General features: G+C 52.2%; 2 protein-coding genes across 2 annotated transcripts; both read left to right on the forward strand.

The window, feature by feature from the left end:
* On the forward strand, positions 11,794–13,956 carry LOC110387032 (glycerol-3-phosphate acyltransferase 2, mitochondrial-like). The gene is made up of 7 exons (XM_021374725.1): positions 11,794–11,847; positions 12,602–12,775; positions 12,917–13,042; positions 13,135–13,255; positions 13,442–13,495; positions 13,592–13,647; positions 13,722–13,956. Exons 1-7 carry the CDS (start codon positions 11,794–11,796, stop codon positions 13,836–13,838), a joined length of 702 nt encoding a protein of 233 aa, XP_021230400.1. The 3' UTR covers positions 13,839–13,956.
* LOC110387179 (fumarylacetoacetate hydrolase domain-containing protein 2-like) lies at positions 14,954–16,978 on the forward strand. The gene is made up of 7 exons (XM_021375049.1): positions 14,954–15,359; positions 15,595–15,811; positions 15,888–15,947; positions 16,040–16,202; positions 16,267–16,375; positions 16,467–16,554; positions 16,843–16,978. Exons 1-7 carry the CDS (start codon positions 14,971–14,973, stop codon positions 16,903–16,905), a joined length of 1,089 nt encoding a protein of 362 aa, XP_021230724.1. The 5' UTR covers positions 14,954–14,970; the 3' UTR covers positions 16,906–16,978.

Raw genomic sequence — 16,984 nt, forward strand, 5'->3', positions numbered from 1 at the left:
AATCTCAAACTAGCGGTGCTATATCCGGAGATACAGCAGAGGAGGGGGCTGGTAGGAAGAATATTACCTATTGGTTTTTAGAGGTATTTCTTTCCTTAGGCACATATAAAAGGGAAGACAAGTTGGTTCTAAGCAGCATTGTTAAGTGCATTTATCTTGACTCTTGGAAAACTGATTCTCTTTTCCAGTTGCAGTAGTCATTCAGAATGCCATCAAGGCAAAATCACATTTTCTACATAAGAAGTTCTCTTAAGTTTGCACTAATTGGTACAGACTTAAGGCGCTACTGCAGGGTGGCCCGCACTGAGAGCTGCATTCCATCACCAGGTTATGTTTATAGAATCACAGAATCATTAAGGTTGGAAAAGACCTCTGCGATCCCCCCGTCCAACCCCAACCCATCCCACCATGCCCACTGACCGTGTCCCTCAGTGCCACATCTCCACACTGAACACCTCCAGGGACGGTGACTCCACCACCTCCCTGGGCAGCCTGTGCCAATGACCACTCTTGCTGAGAGGAAATTGTTCCTAATATCCAATCTGAACTTCCCCTGGTGCAACTTGAAGCCATCAACTCTCATCCTATTGCTGTTGCCTGGGAGCAGAGGCCAACCCCCAGCTTGCCACAACCTCTTTTCAGGAAGTGGAAGAGATTGATAAGGTCTCCCCTGAGCCTCCTCTTCTCCAGACTGAACCATCCCAGTTCCCTCACCCACTCCCCATAACACTTGTGCTCCAGATCCTTCACAGCTTCATTGCTGTTCTCTGGACACACTCCAAGGCCTAGATGTCTTTCTTGTACTGAAGGGCCTTCATGGCCACCTGGGCACACTGCTGGCTCGTGTTCAACTGAGCATTGACCAACACCCCCAGATCCCTTTCCTTCCCACAGCCTTCCAGCCCTTCTGCCCCAAGCCTACAGCAATGCACAGCGTTGCTGTGACCAAAGCACAGGACCCAGCACTTGGTCTTGTTGAACCTCATCCCACTGGCCTCAGTCCATCAATCATCCTGTCCAGGTCCCTCTGTAGGGCCTTCCTACCCCCAGGCAGATCAACACTTCCCCTCAACTTGGTGTCATCTGCAAACTTACTGAGGGTGCACTCAGTGCCCTTGCCCGGATGGTCAGTAAAGATATAACACAGAGCCGGTCCCAATATCGATCACTGAGAACCACAGCTAGTGACCAGTCACCAGCTGGATTTAATTCTAGTGTTCTTGCCTTCCCCTGCTCCAGCACCAAAGTGGCTATTAAACCTATTAAGCTTCAGATGCTACCAAGCATCGCAAAACGTAGGGGCAACAAACCACAACTGCTGTTTGCTTAAACTCATTTGCTGCCCCTCACCTTAAGGAAAATAATACTTAGAACTCCATAAAACAAGCAGCTTGTTTGGTCTTGGGGCTTTAAAGCAGAACAGATTCTGCAGGAAAACTCAGACCAACCAGCCCAGGGGGAATTTCATTGCAATATTAGCAGAGAACTTGTTTCACACAGCTCAGATGGGACAAATTCATGCCCACCCCAAAAGCCAGTGCATTCCCATCCACTGTCTGAATAGTTGCATGAGAATTTATAATGTGCACAGCAAATGTGAAAAGGCAAAAACATGCCAATGCTAAGAAAAAGGAATATGTCGTTATTTATGAGCAGAAAGTCCAGACCCATAAACTGCCTCCTCCTTTTGCCAAAAGAATAGGTTCCATGTGGTTGTTAGCGGGCTATTTTAAGGCACTTCCATGCTTTTCAGTGTGTTGTCATATCCAAAGATCATTTGATTGGGAATTCATTTCTCTAATTCTGAATGCATGACACATACCCAAAAAGAGGTAGTTAATTTAAATTGCAAGCCTTGCTTGGGTTGTTGTTTCATTTGTAACCTGCCTGGAGTGTCTGCTGGCTTCACCGGGAAATATTGCAATATAAATCTCATCTCAAGCTATATTTACATATGGCTCTTTGCATACTAAAAGGCTCCAGAGGACTCATGAGAATCATATACCCCTCCCTGGTGCTGCAAAGGGATGGTGCCTCGGTACTCCAGAGCCCAGCGTTCACATCAGGCATGATGCTGGGGACATTTGTTTTGCTGGAAGCTGTCTATAAAAGCACAATTCAGTGTCTATCGAAGCAGGTGGCAAACACGAAATTGTCCAATAAACACCTGTTGCATCCCCAGTACTTTCAGGGCATGTTTGGCACAGCCTTGCCATCTTGTGGTCTGCTCAGATCTGCAGGATTGAAAGCAAAGCTGGGGTAAGAAGAGAACCTGAAAGCAAAGTTGGGAAGAGAAAGCAATGGCACCCTGCTATTATTTTGGGGAGAAGAGCAGGCTGTGAGCACCATGGGAAGATACATCTTCAACTGCTGTAAGCTGAATGCTGCAGACGCGAGAATCAAGCAGCACAGAGCTGGAGGAGCTTTAGAAGTGCGTTAGCCTAACTGCTCTCATTAATCTAACTAGCATCGTATCCTCTTAATTTGTATTGAGGTTAATTTTTGTTTAGGAAAAAAAATGGCTAGACCTTTGTTTAATGTAGTTACGTGTGCCTTTTAAACCAGCTATTTTACTTTAAATGATGGGTTGAATTAGGGGTATAATTTCCTCTCAGGTTCTGAAAATTAGCATCTAATTATTCTCAACCTAAGGGATATTAGCACTTCTTACAAAAGCGAATAACGATCTGCTCTAAATTTAGAAGAGAGACCTTCTCAGTAAATGGCAAGGCTGGAATTATTCAAATACAAAAGAAGTAAGTCACATTAAAAAATAATAATACTTAAAAAAAAAAAAAAAAAACAGAAATCTTTTTCTAAGATGACCAAAGAAAAAAGCATCTGCCTGTTTCAGGTCTGTATTTGTAACATCACCCCACAGCCCCCAGCCCTGCAGCTCCAGTCCAAGCAGCGTGACGCAGCGGTGGGGTTTCCATTCTCTTTGGGACCACTGAGATCTCTCTGAGACCCATTCTACCCTATTGCTTCATCTGAAGAAGTTGGTGCCTGGAAGAAAAATTAGAAATGGGATGTATTTTTTTTTAATTGGAGACAGCAAATCGCCATCAGGACAGATTACCAAGCAACATCACGAATTCTTCATCTCTGACAGCCTTCTAATAATGAGCATCTAATGAACGTGATAGTTCAGCTTCAAATGCTTGGGACCAATAAAGGAATTAATCAATTAATCATTATTTCAAAACAAAACAATATTTAGGGAAACCCCCTCCCTCTCCCTGCTGCCACCCCCTTGTTGATGCTGCCCAGGATGTTGGATGTTGGCCATCCAGGCTCCAGGAGCACACTGCTGCATCATGCCCTGCTTTTCGTCCATCAGGAACCCCAGGTTCTTTTCTTCAAAGCTGCTCTCAAGGAACTCTTCTCCCATCTGTACACATATCTGGGATTGGCCTACCCTGACATGTTGCACTTGGCCTTGTTAAACCTCATTAGGTTCACAAGGCCCCACCTTTCATGTTTATCAAGCTCTCTCTGGATGGCATCCCTTCCTTCTGCCACATCACTGCACCACTCAGCCTGGTGTCATCAGCAAGCTTGCTGAGGGTGAACTCAATCCCATTATCTACATCATCAACCAAGGTGTCAAAGAGTACTGGACCCAAGATGGACCCCTGGGGGACACTGCTCATGACCGCTCTCTACCTGCACACAGAGCTACTGACAACAACGCTCTGGTTACCATCATCCAAACAATTCCTCATCCACCGAGTAGTCCACCCTTTGAATCCATATCTCTTCAATTTAGAGATAAGGATGAGGTGCAGGACCATGTCAAAGGCCTTGCAGAAGTCCAGGTAGACAACATCAGTAGTCTTTCACTTGTCCAGCGATGCCATCACTCCATCACAGAAGGCCACCAGATGAGTCAGGCCTTATCTGCCCTTGCTGAAGCCATGCAGGCTGTCTCAGTTCACCCACTCATCCCTCACGTGTTTTAACACGTCTTCCAGGAGGATCTTTTCCATGATCTTCCCAGGCACAGACATGAGGCTCACCAGCCTGTAGTTCTCTGGGTCTTCCTTTCTCTATTTCTTAAAAATGGGAATGATGTTTCCCTTCCCTGTTGGCTTTATATTATATTCTCTTCTCTTTGGATGTCAGGCTGCAGCCATTCTTGCATCCTTCTATACTGAGCGCCAGTTGCTGAGAATGCCCATGCAACACAAAGCCCATGGATGAATAAGTTCTGGCCCAGAGCAAATACAGATATATGACTACATCTGCAGTTTGCCTTAGTTCTAAATCCAACTCCTAGGGCAGGCCTGATGTCAAGAGGTTTTTCTCAAAATAGGAGTTTCCACTCCCCTGAAACTGCAATTCCAAACTGGGAGGCACGCTAATATTTTCTTCTCAGATGTTCCTGAGTTTTCTCCTGAGCTGTTTTGGTGCTTCAGGGAAGTAACATTAGAGCTTGTGCGAGTTTTGGCAGCACTGAAGACTGAAATAAACCCAGCACAGAAGAGAGGGCACCAAGCATGTTTCCAACCCTTTTCCTTTGGCAGGACCAGGCTGGATGAGAACCTCACTCAAGCAATGCCTCTGAATCTTTGTATCAAAGGACCATAGAACATTCCAAGTTGGAAGGGATCCCTAAGGATCATCAAGTCCAACTGCTGGACACTGGGATGGAGGAATTGGGGTGCGGGCAATGGGATGGAGGGAATAGAGATGAGAAGAACTGGGATGGGGGCAATGGGATGGAGGGAGATGGGATGGGGGGCACTGGGATTGGGGCAATGGGATGGGAGTAATGGGATGTGGGACATTGGGATGGGGACAGTGGTGTGGGGGAAGCTGGGGAGGGCACTGGGGGTACTGGGATCACAGAAGCAAAGAATGTTCCAAGTTTGAAGGGACCCACACAGATCATCAAGTCCAACTCTTCATATTACAGTTTGGGCATGCTCCTCCTTACTGTTTTCTTGATAAGGAGGTGACATTCCTTCCTCCACCCCCTGCACTCCTCTCTTCTGTCACAGTCTGGAGATGCAAAATTCCCCCATGGAAATGAGGTCTCTGTGGTTTCTTTGGGAGCTGGCTCTCCACTGTGCTGTGGCATCCTCAGGAATCATCAGTCCCATCTTCCCACGTACGCACCAGCTCCAATTTTTCTATGAGCAGTAGTGCTGAAGGAAGCAGTTTGTCTCTTCAGCACAGCCATGCTGAGGAAAGGGATAATTGCATGAGTTTATCTTTCCACTCCACACCATATTATTCAAAAGGGCAAAGATATTTGCCTGGAAACCGTGCGGTAGGTGGGAGGGAAAACTTCCAGCAAACGCATCGCGCTTCAGTAGAATCCCTCATCAGCAAACGAGACAGAGCTTTGCAAACATTACTGGGGAGATTTTTTCTGTTTTGCTTTGGCCAAAGCACTGCTCCCACCAAAGGCAACGCGCAGTTGCTGCTGCCCCTTTGTTGCTGTGGCTTGTTCATAGGATGGGTATTTAAAAAATAAACTTTTTCTAAATAAAAGGAGCATTTAACATCCGCCTGACAAGTTGCAGCTAAACCCAAAGTGCACCAATGCCAGCAACCGGGTGCAGGGTTTTGTTTTTTTTTCAGTTTATAAAACCTTGTTTCTAAGTTTATATAAAACAACTTTCTGGGATTTTTTATACTGGAAGGACCCAATCCAAATCCCACTGAAGTGGATGGAAATACTCCCATTGACTGAAGTGAGTTTGGACCATCTCCAGGGTGAGGTGGAGAGATTTTGAGTCTGCATGAGGGAATCTTGCCCTCTGGTGGATGTTGCTCACATTATAAATACAAATCCCAGGGGAAAAAAAAACAAAAAAAAACCACCTGGTTTAGAAGAACAGTTTTCTAATTTTTTGCCCTCAGATTTGGGTCTGTTCATCCCCACACAGCTGGGGTAGGGTTTTTTTCAGAGCTGTGCTGATGAGTTCTCCATTGGTCGTCACACCAGAAGGGGCTGCCCAATGAAATTCAGCACCATGCCCTTAATAAGGACTGACTGCCAACCAACCCCAGAGCTGCTTCCCCAAAAGGCCACAGCAGCTTCATTGCAGCGCCCAGGATGCTCTGAGGGTTTGCTGGACCGCCCCAGGGTTGAGGAAACTGCTCTCTGCTCTGTGATTTTTTGCTGCGGGTGGTGGACTTGAAAAATTCTGAACCCAAGGGTTTTTATTTGCTTCAGAGAACCTACCTATGTCTCTGCCATAAGAATAAAAGTGAGGATATTTACCATAATAGCATAGTTCTGGTGCGGCAACTTCATCAGGAGAACTCCAAGCTCCCTACAAAGGTGGTCGGAATCATATTTCTATTTTACAGAGGGTAGACTGAGGCACAAAATAGAGATGCTCATTGCTTCCAGAACAAGAAGCAGCTGTAGGCATGGCATCCATTTCAAGCACCTTCAGTGCAGGCATTATCAGCAGGGTGAGAACCACAGAATCAGAGAACCACGAAGGTTGGAAAGGACCTCTAAGATCACCAAGTCCAACCCTCCACCTACCACCAATATCACCCATTATACCATGTCCAGAAGCGCTCTTGCTGATTTCTGACTTCTGCAGCTCATCATGGGACAGATCCTTCCTCCCTTACCCGGTCTGTAAGAGAAAAGGCTCCCGGTGATGGCACAAATCAGCACTGAGGTTGTATTTCAGCTCTGCGTAGCACCACCGGGGCTGTTCCCTTTATTCTTCCTATTGGGGCACAAAGATGGCTATGTGGTTTGTGTGATAAAGTGGATGCCAAAATACACTCTTTCCACTCTTACAAATGGGAATCGAAGTGGTCCTATGGGCACTTCAGTGTGGTACTTTCTTTACAAACTGAAGAAACAAACCGTTCAGAATTATTTTCAGCTGGTTTGTTCTCACTGAAGTTCCCAGCATGATTGCTTAGCCAGAGCCAGAGGGGAAGATACTGCGAGCCAGAACGTGATCTCTATCACCAGTCTGTGGAGCTCATCCTACTTCTTGCCAAGGATGACGTGGGCTTCATAACCTCAGATCCAAACCTGGAGCAGGAACACCGTGAAAACAGGAAAAGTCACAACAGCAAAACTGGCGTCAGAATTTGGTGTGACTCCAGAGGGGCTCTACTAAAATAAAACAGAAAGATTCAGACAGATGAAATAGAGATGAATGTGTGCCTTTTGGGCAAAGGTTTGTTAGGACACAAAACCTTTCACGTCTGAGCAGCTGGTCAAACCCATCGGGGACACAAAGGTGTTGGTGTCACCAAGCGAAGGTTTCACGGCAAAAGACACCGTAAGGGCTGGGGAACGACACAGCTCCTGGCATGGGGAGAGCATCAGTGAGGGGCCACAGCGTGTGGAGAAGACCCACGGCCACCAGCCCTGCTCCTAGTGGCACAGTCACATGAAAAATGGGGGAAAACGAGACTTCCTGGAGTTAGCTGCTTCCTGAAATGCTGTTCCCAGCATTCTGGGGAGCAGTGATGTGTCACGTCCTGCAAATGTAAGAACAACCTAGAGCCAGTCTGTATGGGATGGGCATCTCCAGGGTCACCGTCCCCCACGTCAGTGCATCTGCTGGTTCTGCCACAGGTTCTCTTCTCCAGGTTTAAACTCACCTCTTCCACCCATCTCCTGCTGATAGTGCTCCACACGGCAGTGTTTGCCTCAGATCCAGGTTTGGTTGGATGCTCCTCTACTACCGCCATGTCACAGCCATAATAGCATCAATTTATGGTAACCATAAAGTCACACTCCTTTGCCTACACATACTGCAGGAGCCCCTTTGCTTACCCCAATTTTTGAAGCCAGTGTCTTCAGAAATCCCAGAGTTACACAAAATCCACATCAGGAGACTTCTGAAATCTGCCATTCTGCTTTTGTTCTTGCAAATATTTGCAGATTTGGGAGGCACAACAAGTACTGAAGCATTGCAATCTACAAGCCAAAAGCATGGGGAGCAGCGCAGCAGCCAGGAAACCCCATCTCTTCCCAGTTCTGCAAGGAGAGGGCTGGCAGCATCCAGGGGAAAACACTCAGCCTTTGTCTTTGCCACTCTTTGGGGTACCCAAAGTGTAAGTTCCTCATTGTGCAGACTCATTCTTAGCACAGATTCCCTGCTGGGCAACGATAGTGGCTCTCATTCCAAAGGGCATTCATCAGAGTAACAAAGCACAGCAGCTTTTATCTCTCTGGAAAGATGAATGTTGCACCCTTCCCCTTCTCCATGCTGCTTGTGCTCATCCCATGGCTTTTCCTCGCTCCCCCATCCCATTCCCTTTGTGTTTTAATCAGGAGCAGCAGCCGAACAGGAGGTGCCATTTCCATAGCTACAGCAGAGGCATCAACAGGGAGAGGTGATGGAGAGACCTTCACGCTGTCATTAACACTCACCATAATAACCTCACCTGCAAGCACAGCCCTACTATGGCAATTGGAAGCCCAGGCTGTAAATCCTTGGCCAAGCTCATCTTTCATCACAATCCCTTTTGGGGTCAGACTTTTAATCCACCAATTAATCACTTTTCTACGTGGCAAAGCAGAGACCACACACGATCTGCACCAGAGGTCACCTTGGCTTCAGTACGTGTGGACAAGTATTGCCTTTCCTGAGCTTTTAGGCATACACACAGACACAAGCAGCATCTACCATCTGTATCACACTCCTCACATTCAACCAGTTTATGCCTCTTGTAACTACACTGCTTAGCAAAGACAGACTCGGTATTGCAAAGACAGGCTCCCTGTTGCAAAGACTGGCTCTCTGAATTTCTGGCTGCAGCACCGAGTTATTTTGGGATGCTGGATGTGACCTTTCCCTTCCTTTGTTTCTGTTTAGCTTGTGTTCTGTCTGTCTTTGGCCTTCTGTCTTTCCTTCCCAAAAGCAAAGCCTACACCAGAGATACTCCGTCCGTGTAGGATCTTCACAAAACCAAAGCACTGTTTAGGGGAAAAAAAAACCAAAGCCTTTGTCATCCCATGGGTTTTTTCTATGACTCAGGTGCATCGTGGCTTGTGTTTCAAATCCCCACCAGTGGTTAAAATCAGAGGTGTGCAGGGTGTAGTCATGGAGACACCTCAGGTGGCCCTGCATACCTTCAGGTCGTCCCAGGTCCCCTTGGACATCCCTGGTGACCCTTTGATGTCCCTACAAATGCTTGAATGTCCCCAAAGTCCCCCAGATCTGCCTATGGCTCCTCTTACATGTTCATAAGAGTAAACCAACAGTAAAACTATGCCTTTGGTGTCCAACTGTCTCCTTGGACATCCCTTCATTCCCACATCTTCTGGGATGTCCCTGGTGTATCTCAGATGTCCCCGTGTCCTGGGACAGCCTCATGTCACCTTGGCTGTCCCCAGGGCCTCTCAGATGTCTGGCTCAGTGGGCATGGTGGTGGTGGGTTGGCAGTTGGATTGGATGATCTTGGAGGTCTTTTCCAACCCTAACGATTCAATGATCCTGTGAGCGCACATGGTGGGAAGGAGTTGATGGCTGGAGTGGATAATCTTGGAGGTCTTTTCCAACCTTAATGATCCTATGAGTGGAAATGATGGGGAAGGGTTGATGGTTGGATTTGATCTTGGAGGTCCTGTCTAACTTTTAAGACTCTACGACTCTACGGTCCTTTGGGGCACACATCACAAGGACCTGGCCTGAGGTGGAAGCCTCCTGGCAGCACTGCTTTGTGCCTGTGATACTGCAAATCTGCACTGCAGAGCCTCAGCCCTAACTCTGCCCTGGCCACTCGGAGATTTCTACCTAAGCTTCCCATGCAGCAGCGCAGGGTGAGGAACCAGACAAGTAAAATTGAATCTGAATGTGAGGGAGGGAATGCGAGTGGGAGAAAATAACCCTTTGAGTAATTTATGAGGTGCATTTATGGCTGTTATTTATAGATCTCTATGGGAATTCACATTGTTCTCTGCCATCTGACATTATTTGGTGGTATAGTGATGCCTGAAAAAAATTTTTTTAAATACCCCCCCCCCCAAAAAAAAACCCTCCTTCAATGCCACATTTTTATCAATAATCTTGAAATCTTTGGATGTCAGCAAGCCATCAGCCTGTCTCTGCTCTCCTCTAATGACTTAGGGCTTCAACGTGCAAGGGCTCGATTAAAACTCTCATCGCAGTAAATCAATGGTAGCTCAGGGAATAGAGGTCTCTTCCCTTCCCCTTTCTCAGAGGAAGTTTACTCACTTTGCTTTCCTGGCATTTGATTTTGCATGCATGCAAAAATACTACATCAATGCCAAGAGGAAAGCACTCGCTGGGGGTGCACAGTGGTGTCCAGGGCAAGCTGAAGTGTGCTTTTTTATGCCTTCACTGTCATTTTTGGAGAGATTAATGAATCCAGGTGCAGTAAAAAATAGTCTCTTGCAGACAAACTCCTCCTTAGCATATGAGAAGGATAGAGAACTTCAGCTGGACCAGCACAGACACAGTGGTACCCACGAAACATCGCACCATCGCTGAGGCAGCAGAATAGCAGAAGCCTTCCATTCCCAGATCTTAGTCTACGTGGCATGATATGTGGATCTAATTACAGGAGTGAGGTTCACTTCCCTGCCTACTCTCCTCTCCTGTGATGGGGAGATTTATTTCACTGTGTTTCTTAAAACATATGAGCTCAGGAGGCTTTGACCCAGCTGCTGAGCAGCCCCGTCAGCTCCTGGAGGGTCTTTTCTTGCGCTCAGTTTTGTGGCTGCTGCAAGATGAGTAGAGGAAAGGACAAAACACACACGACTTAAAGCAACAATGTGGGATGGGAGTTCATTACAGAGTTGGCCCAGAGCCTGGGAAAGCTCAGCTCTGTCCCCAGACAAGTTGAGGGAGGGTGAGAGAGCAAAGGGGAGCAAACCACGGGGTTTCCTGCAGAGCTTTGGTCAGTCCACAGGCGATTTGAGTCTCAGTCGTGTTCAGCTCGACCGAGTCCTCTGGGACTTCACATTTCTCTTTGGCCAAGAGGTAATAGGAAATGGCCCGGAAAGGAAGGCCACATTTAACCTCATGATGTCCCTGATGTTAACAGTATCGGAGAAAGCAAGGCACTCCTGGGAACCGGCGAGCGCTTGGAGCCAACGCGCTGAGTGCGGATGAGCTGTGACACTGGAATGTCACCTCATCCCAGTCCAGTCCCCGCTTTCCATTTGGCAACAGACATCCCCTCCCTGGCCCAGAAATGCAATGAAGGTGACATCCACACCCAGACATCTCCCATGCTTTGTCCTGTTGGGAGAGAAAGCTACAAAAGGACACAGCAATAGGGCATTCCACTTTTCTGCTCAGCCAATGTCATGAAGGGAGAGAAATCTCATCGCTCTTTGACCGTCTTGGAACAAAACAAAAACATTGTGTCTACAGGAAAAAGCCTATGGGGTAAAACTGACGGAGCAGTCAGGAACCCAGCAGCAAAACCGTATCTGTGCTGCTCAGCTGTGTGTGTGAATGCTCAAGAAACCAGCAGAAATGCAGTTCAAAAGCGTGTATCTGCTGCCCTCTTCTGGAAACGCTCCTCTTCAATAGAGCAGCACAAGTGTTCCATGGTTTTGTGCATCTGTGGAGCAGGGATTTTCTTTTTGGACTCACAATACGTCACGTAATTATAGGAAACAGGAGTTTAGTTAGCAATTTAACCAATTGTTCCCCATAAAACCATTGTGGGAGAGGTGAGGGGACGGGAGGGGAGGGGAGGGGAGGGGAGGGGAGCTGTTGTGTTTGTTTGTTTTGTTTTGCTTTGGGTAACTAAATTGAATGATAATGCTTAAGGCTCGCTCTATTTTATTGCAGGATGATGCCCTGTTAGGCTTAAACTATGATGGAATACTCTCCAATGATTCAGATCACTTTAACACTGACATACTATCTGGTAATATAATAGAGGGGATATATGAATATGTCATCCCTGTGTCACAGTAATCACAAGCCCTGTGCATGTTCTACATTTATTACACCCTCCATCATTCTCACAGCAATACAGGGGTCTCTGGGGAGCAGACGTTTTCTTTGTTGGGTGTCCTGCTGCCACCTCGTGGTACTGAGTCAAACTGCCACTTCCTACGTGAAACACGAGGGAAAAAAATAACTGAACCCACAGCACCTCAAAGTCCCTTCAAGAGCCTCCATCTACTGCCCAGAGCTCTTCAGTTCTCTCTACTGCCCCTTAAAAACCTCAGGAGAGTCAGCAGCACCTCGCACCACAGGATGCCTGGTGGATTTCGTAAGGATCCACTCACCTCCTGCATCCAGATCATTGGCAAAAATATCCAGCAGCGCTGACCCAAGCTGCGGGCTCACTGGCAGCACTACGGGGAATCCTGCTGTGCCCCAGTGTGTGCCCAGTGCCTCTGGTCCTGCTGCTGGGCGCCGCTGGATGCAGCCTGGCTCTGTTCTCTCTGCCCCTCCCTGCAGGGACTGATGATCATGTCTGGGATCCCCCTGAGCCTCCTCTTCTGCAGGCTGAGCCGCCCCAGCTCTCCCAAAATTCCCACCCCAACCATTTCCCACCCCTACATTCCCACACAGGGATGACTGAGGAGGGGAGGGGATTTTGGAGGGGAGGGACGAGGCCGCTGGTTGCAGCCTTATGACACTGCCATTCATGCTGCCCTGTCCTCACCCAGAGAAGGGCAAAGGTTGTGTGCACATTGTGTAAGGGCCGCCGATGGCACGTGGAGGAGGCTGGCTGGCTCCTTGCCATCCCCTTCTCCTCCCTGCAGCCCTGCCAGCCCCTCGACTGCCACAGCCAGGACGTCTTGGACAAGCTCACGCTGTGCGGGCTGCTGGAAGCTGAAGAGGTGGGTGCCCTGCAGTCCTGGTTGAGAAGGGAATAAGGGACCGCGGCAAGAGTCCACTGCTCCCCCTGGATCGGGAGTTTGCTCTGGGGAGAGCTGACGGGATGGGAACACGCGGTGCCAGCCCAAAGCTTTGCTCTACAGGAGGGCGAGCACTATCTCTGCGATGTGCCCTCATGGCGACTCAGCAGGACAGAGCACTGGAGCAACCTGGACTTCAGCGACAGCGACAGTGACAGTGATGACTGCCACCACAAACGCTGCTTCAGGGTATGCAGGGACTCCCTGCTCTGTGGCCACAGGGTGCCGTGGGGCACCGAGGCTGAACAAACTCATTGAACATCTGGCTCTCCCCTCTCCAGATCCGTGAGCCCAAAGACTCACCAGGCTTGCTCCTCTTCTTCTGTCACCTCCTCAAGCCTGTGCTGGTGACCTATGTGCGAGCGGTGGCTTTCCTGGAGCAACACAGCTGGCCCCAGCCTGGTAGGACCCCCCGCAGGAGCTAGGGCCACCCATTCTGTCCCCACACCAGCCCCACTCAGATCTGGGGGGAGACTGAGGCACGCATGTGGCACTCACACTCATAACCCCAACTCTGTGCTGAAGCTGGAGGGGGCTGTGGTGCCACGGGGTGGGGTGGCCCCAATGCTGACCCTGCTCCCCCTTCAGAAGCAACATGTGCAGGCGCACTGCAGCAGTTCCTGGCGGAGGAGGATGGTCTGGGTGAGTGGGGGCATGATGTTGGGGGTCCCCCTGCCCCGGCTGGGCTGTGGGTGGAACAGTGCTTGGGGGCACCTTTGGGGATTTCTCTCATTCCAGAGTGCCCCATGTGGAACCTGGCGCTGAGCACGCTGCAGAGCTTCAAGAACATAGGGGTAAGCGTGGGCAGGGGAGCTCTGCCCCCATCCCCATCAGCAGCCTCGCAGGTGACACCCCCGTCCCTCCCCAGGTGCTGGAGGAGACGCCGAGCCCCTCGGGGCCCCTTCTGCACCTCGCACAGCCTTTCTGCTCCAGCGAGGGCCGGGGAAAGCTGCGAGCCTTCCTTGAGCAGTTCATGCAGCTGTAGCCACCCATCCTGGAGAGCAATAAACCCGGCACAGAGGGAGCAGCAGCCATCTCCTGGTGTAGATTTATTGAGCGCCGTCATGGCAAGGCACGGGAGGTCTGAGGTGGGGGCTCGGTCCTCACACCACCTTGTTGCAGATGGTGCCCAGCTCCTCGATCTCGCACTGCACTTCGTCTCCTCGCTGCAAAGGCAGGAGATGCTGCAGCCCCGTGCACATGGCAGCCCCTTCTGCACCCCACGGGGAGGATGGATGGGGAGGGGAATGCAGGGGAAGAGCAGCGAGCGGGTTTTCTATCTCCAGCAGGAGCTGGGAACCCAGCAAGGGGAAATCTGGTGTGCTGGGGAGGTTGGTGATGAGGGACAGGGAGGGGAAAGCATGAAGCTGAAGCGCTAACCTGAGAGGGAACTGTTCCTTGCTCTGCTACCCTGACCCACCCGGCCCCGTGCCGTAACCCCACCCCGCGCTCACCTTGAGAAACACAGGGGGCTTGCGGAAAACCCCCACGCCGGGAGGGGTTCCCGTCAGCAGGACATCCCCAGGGCGCAGCGTGACAAACCTACGAGGCACATGAGATGTCAGCTGGGGAGGGTCTCCCCAGCACTCAGGGAACCGGGACGCTGCTGTCCCCCCCTCCAAGTGCCACATACCGGGACACCCAGGCGATGAGCTGGGGTACCCTGAAGACCAGCTGGTTGGTGCTGCTGCTCTGCATCAGCTGCCCGTTGACGCTGCAGCGGATCTGCAGGTTGTGGACATCTGCAGACGAGATGTGTCATCCCAGGGAGCTGGTAAAAAGCCTCCCACCCTGCCCGGTCCCCACCTGTCACTGAGTCCTTGGTCACGATAGCCGGCCCTAGGGGACAGAAGGTGTCAAAGGTCTTCCCCAGCAGCCACTGCCTCCCGTTCCTTCGCATCTGCCAGTCCCGGGCGCTGACATCATTGGCCACAGTGAAGCCCACGATGTGCTCCAGCGCTGCTGACTCCTGGGATGGCAGCAGGGACACAGCGGGACCCGCTCAGCCAACAGGACGGGGACACACAGCAGGGCTGGGGCCGTGCCCTGCTGAAGCGTTACCTGGATGTGCCGCCCCGTCTTTCCAACGATGGCAGCTGGGCCGTGGTTCTCCGCCAATGGCGGCTGGGGGCGCGGGGCCGCGCACTTTCGCGTCGGGAGAACCGACGGAGAACCACGGCTCGGCGCCCCCCTCTCCCGCGCTTCTATTGGTCGGACTGCGGAGGGGGGCGGGCACTCCGCGCGGGGGCGTGTCCCTCCGTCCCCGCGCCGTCGTTACGTCATCACCGCGCGCGTCCCGAATGGCCCCGGCCCGGCTGCCCGCGGCGCTGCCCCGCGCCATGCGCCTGCTCCGCTTCCAGGGTCCCGGGGCGGGCGGGCCCCGGCTGGGGCTGGAGGAAGAGGAGGGTGGGGACCTGGTGGACCTCAGCGAGGCCGAGCCCGCGCTGCCCCGCTCCATGCGGGCCTTCCTGGAGAGCGGCGAGCACGGGCTGGCGGCTGCCCGCAGGTGGGGGTCCGGGGGTGGTCAGTGGGGCCCGGAGGTAGGCGAGCCGCTCCGGAGGTCGGTGCGGGGGTCCCGAGGTGCGTTCTGGGGTGCGGAGCTGGCGTGCAGAGGGTTAGGGCCGAGGTGTCACGCCGTGCGACGGGCAGTGGAGCGGTGTTCCGAGGCGCCAGGTGCGCGCTGAGGTCGGGAGGCGGGGGCCGGGTGCCCGGTGCCCCCCGCGCTCAGCCCCGCCCCGCAGAGCGCTGGCCTCGGGCCGGCACCGTTTGCCGCGGGCGGGAGTGCGGCTGTTGGCACCCATCGATGACCCCGAGAAGGTGATCTGCGTGGGGCTGAACTACCGCGACCACTGCCTGGAGCAGGACGTCAAGGTGCCCAAGGAGCCCCTCATCTTCAGCAAGTTCCCCAGCGCCATCGCCGGGCCCTTTGACGACATCGTGCACCCGGCCGAGAGCAGCGTGAGTGCCCGTGGGCCCCGTCCCGCTGCGGGGTGCGGCCTGGCCGAGCCGCCCTGCAGCCCATCTTCTCCCCCAGGAGGTGGACTGGGAGGTGGAGTTGGCTGCCATCGTTGGAAAGACGGGGCGGCACATCCAGGTAACGCTTCAGCAGGGCACGGCCCCAGCCCTGCTGTGTGTCCCCGTCCTGTTGGCTGAGCGGGTCCCGCTGTGTCCCCGCTGCCACCACAGGAGTCAGCAGCGCTGGAGCACATCGTGGGCTTCACTGTGGCCAATGATGTCAGCGCCCGGGACTGGCAGATGCGAAGGAACGGGAGGCAGTGGCTGCTGGGGAAGACCTTTGACACCTTCTGTCCCCTAGGGCCGGCTATCGTGACCAAGGACTCAGTGACAGGTGGGGACCGGGCAGGGTGGGAGGCTTTTTACCAGCTCCCTGGGATGACACATCTCGTCTGCAGATGTCCACAACCTGCAGATCCGCTGCAGCGTCAACGGGCAGCTGATGCAGAGCAGCAGCACCAACCAGCTGGTCTTCAGGGTACCCCAGCTCATCGCCTGGGTGTCCCGGTATGTGGCACTTGGAGGGGGGGACAGCAGCGTCCCGGTTCCCTGAGTGCTGGGGAGACCCTCCCCAGCTGACATCTCATGTGCCTCGTAGGTTTGTCACGCTGCGCCCTGGGGATGTCCTGCTGACGGGAACCCCTCCCGGCGTGGGGGTTTTCCGCAAGCCCCCTGTGTTTCTCAAGGTGAGCGCGGGGTGGGGTTACGGCACGGGGCCGGGTGGGTCAGGGTAGCAGAGCAAGGAACAGTTCCCTCTCAGGTTAGCGCTTCAGCTTCATGCTTTCCCCTCCCTGTCCCTCATCACCAACCTCCCCAGCACACCAGATTTCCCCTTGCTGGGTTCCCAGCTCCTGCTGGAGATAGAAAACCCGCTCGCTGCTCTTCCCCTGCATTCCCCTCCCCATCCATCCTCCCCGTGGGGTGCAGAAGGGGCTGCCATGTGCACGGGGCTGCAGCATCTCCTGCCTTTGCAGCGAGGAGACGAAGTGCAGTGCGAGATCGAGGAGCTGGGCACCATCTGCAACAAGGTGGTGTGAGGACCGAGCCCCCACCTCAGACCTCCCGTGCCTTGCCATGACGGCGCTCAATAAATCTACACCAGGAGATGGCTGCTGC

The sequence above is a fragment of the Numida meleagris genome, chromosome 21, assembly GCF_002078875.1.
Source record: "Numida meleagris isolate 19003 breed g44 Domestic line chromosome 21, NumMel1.0, whole genome shotgun sequence".
Taxonomy (NCBI): Eukaryota; Metazoa; Chordata; class Aves; order Galliformes; family Numididae; genus Numida; species Numida meleagris.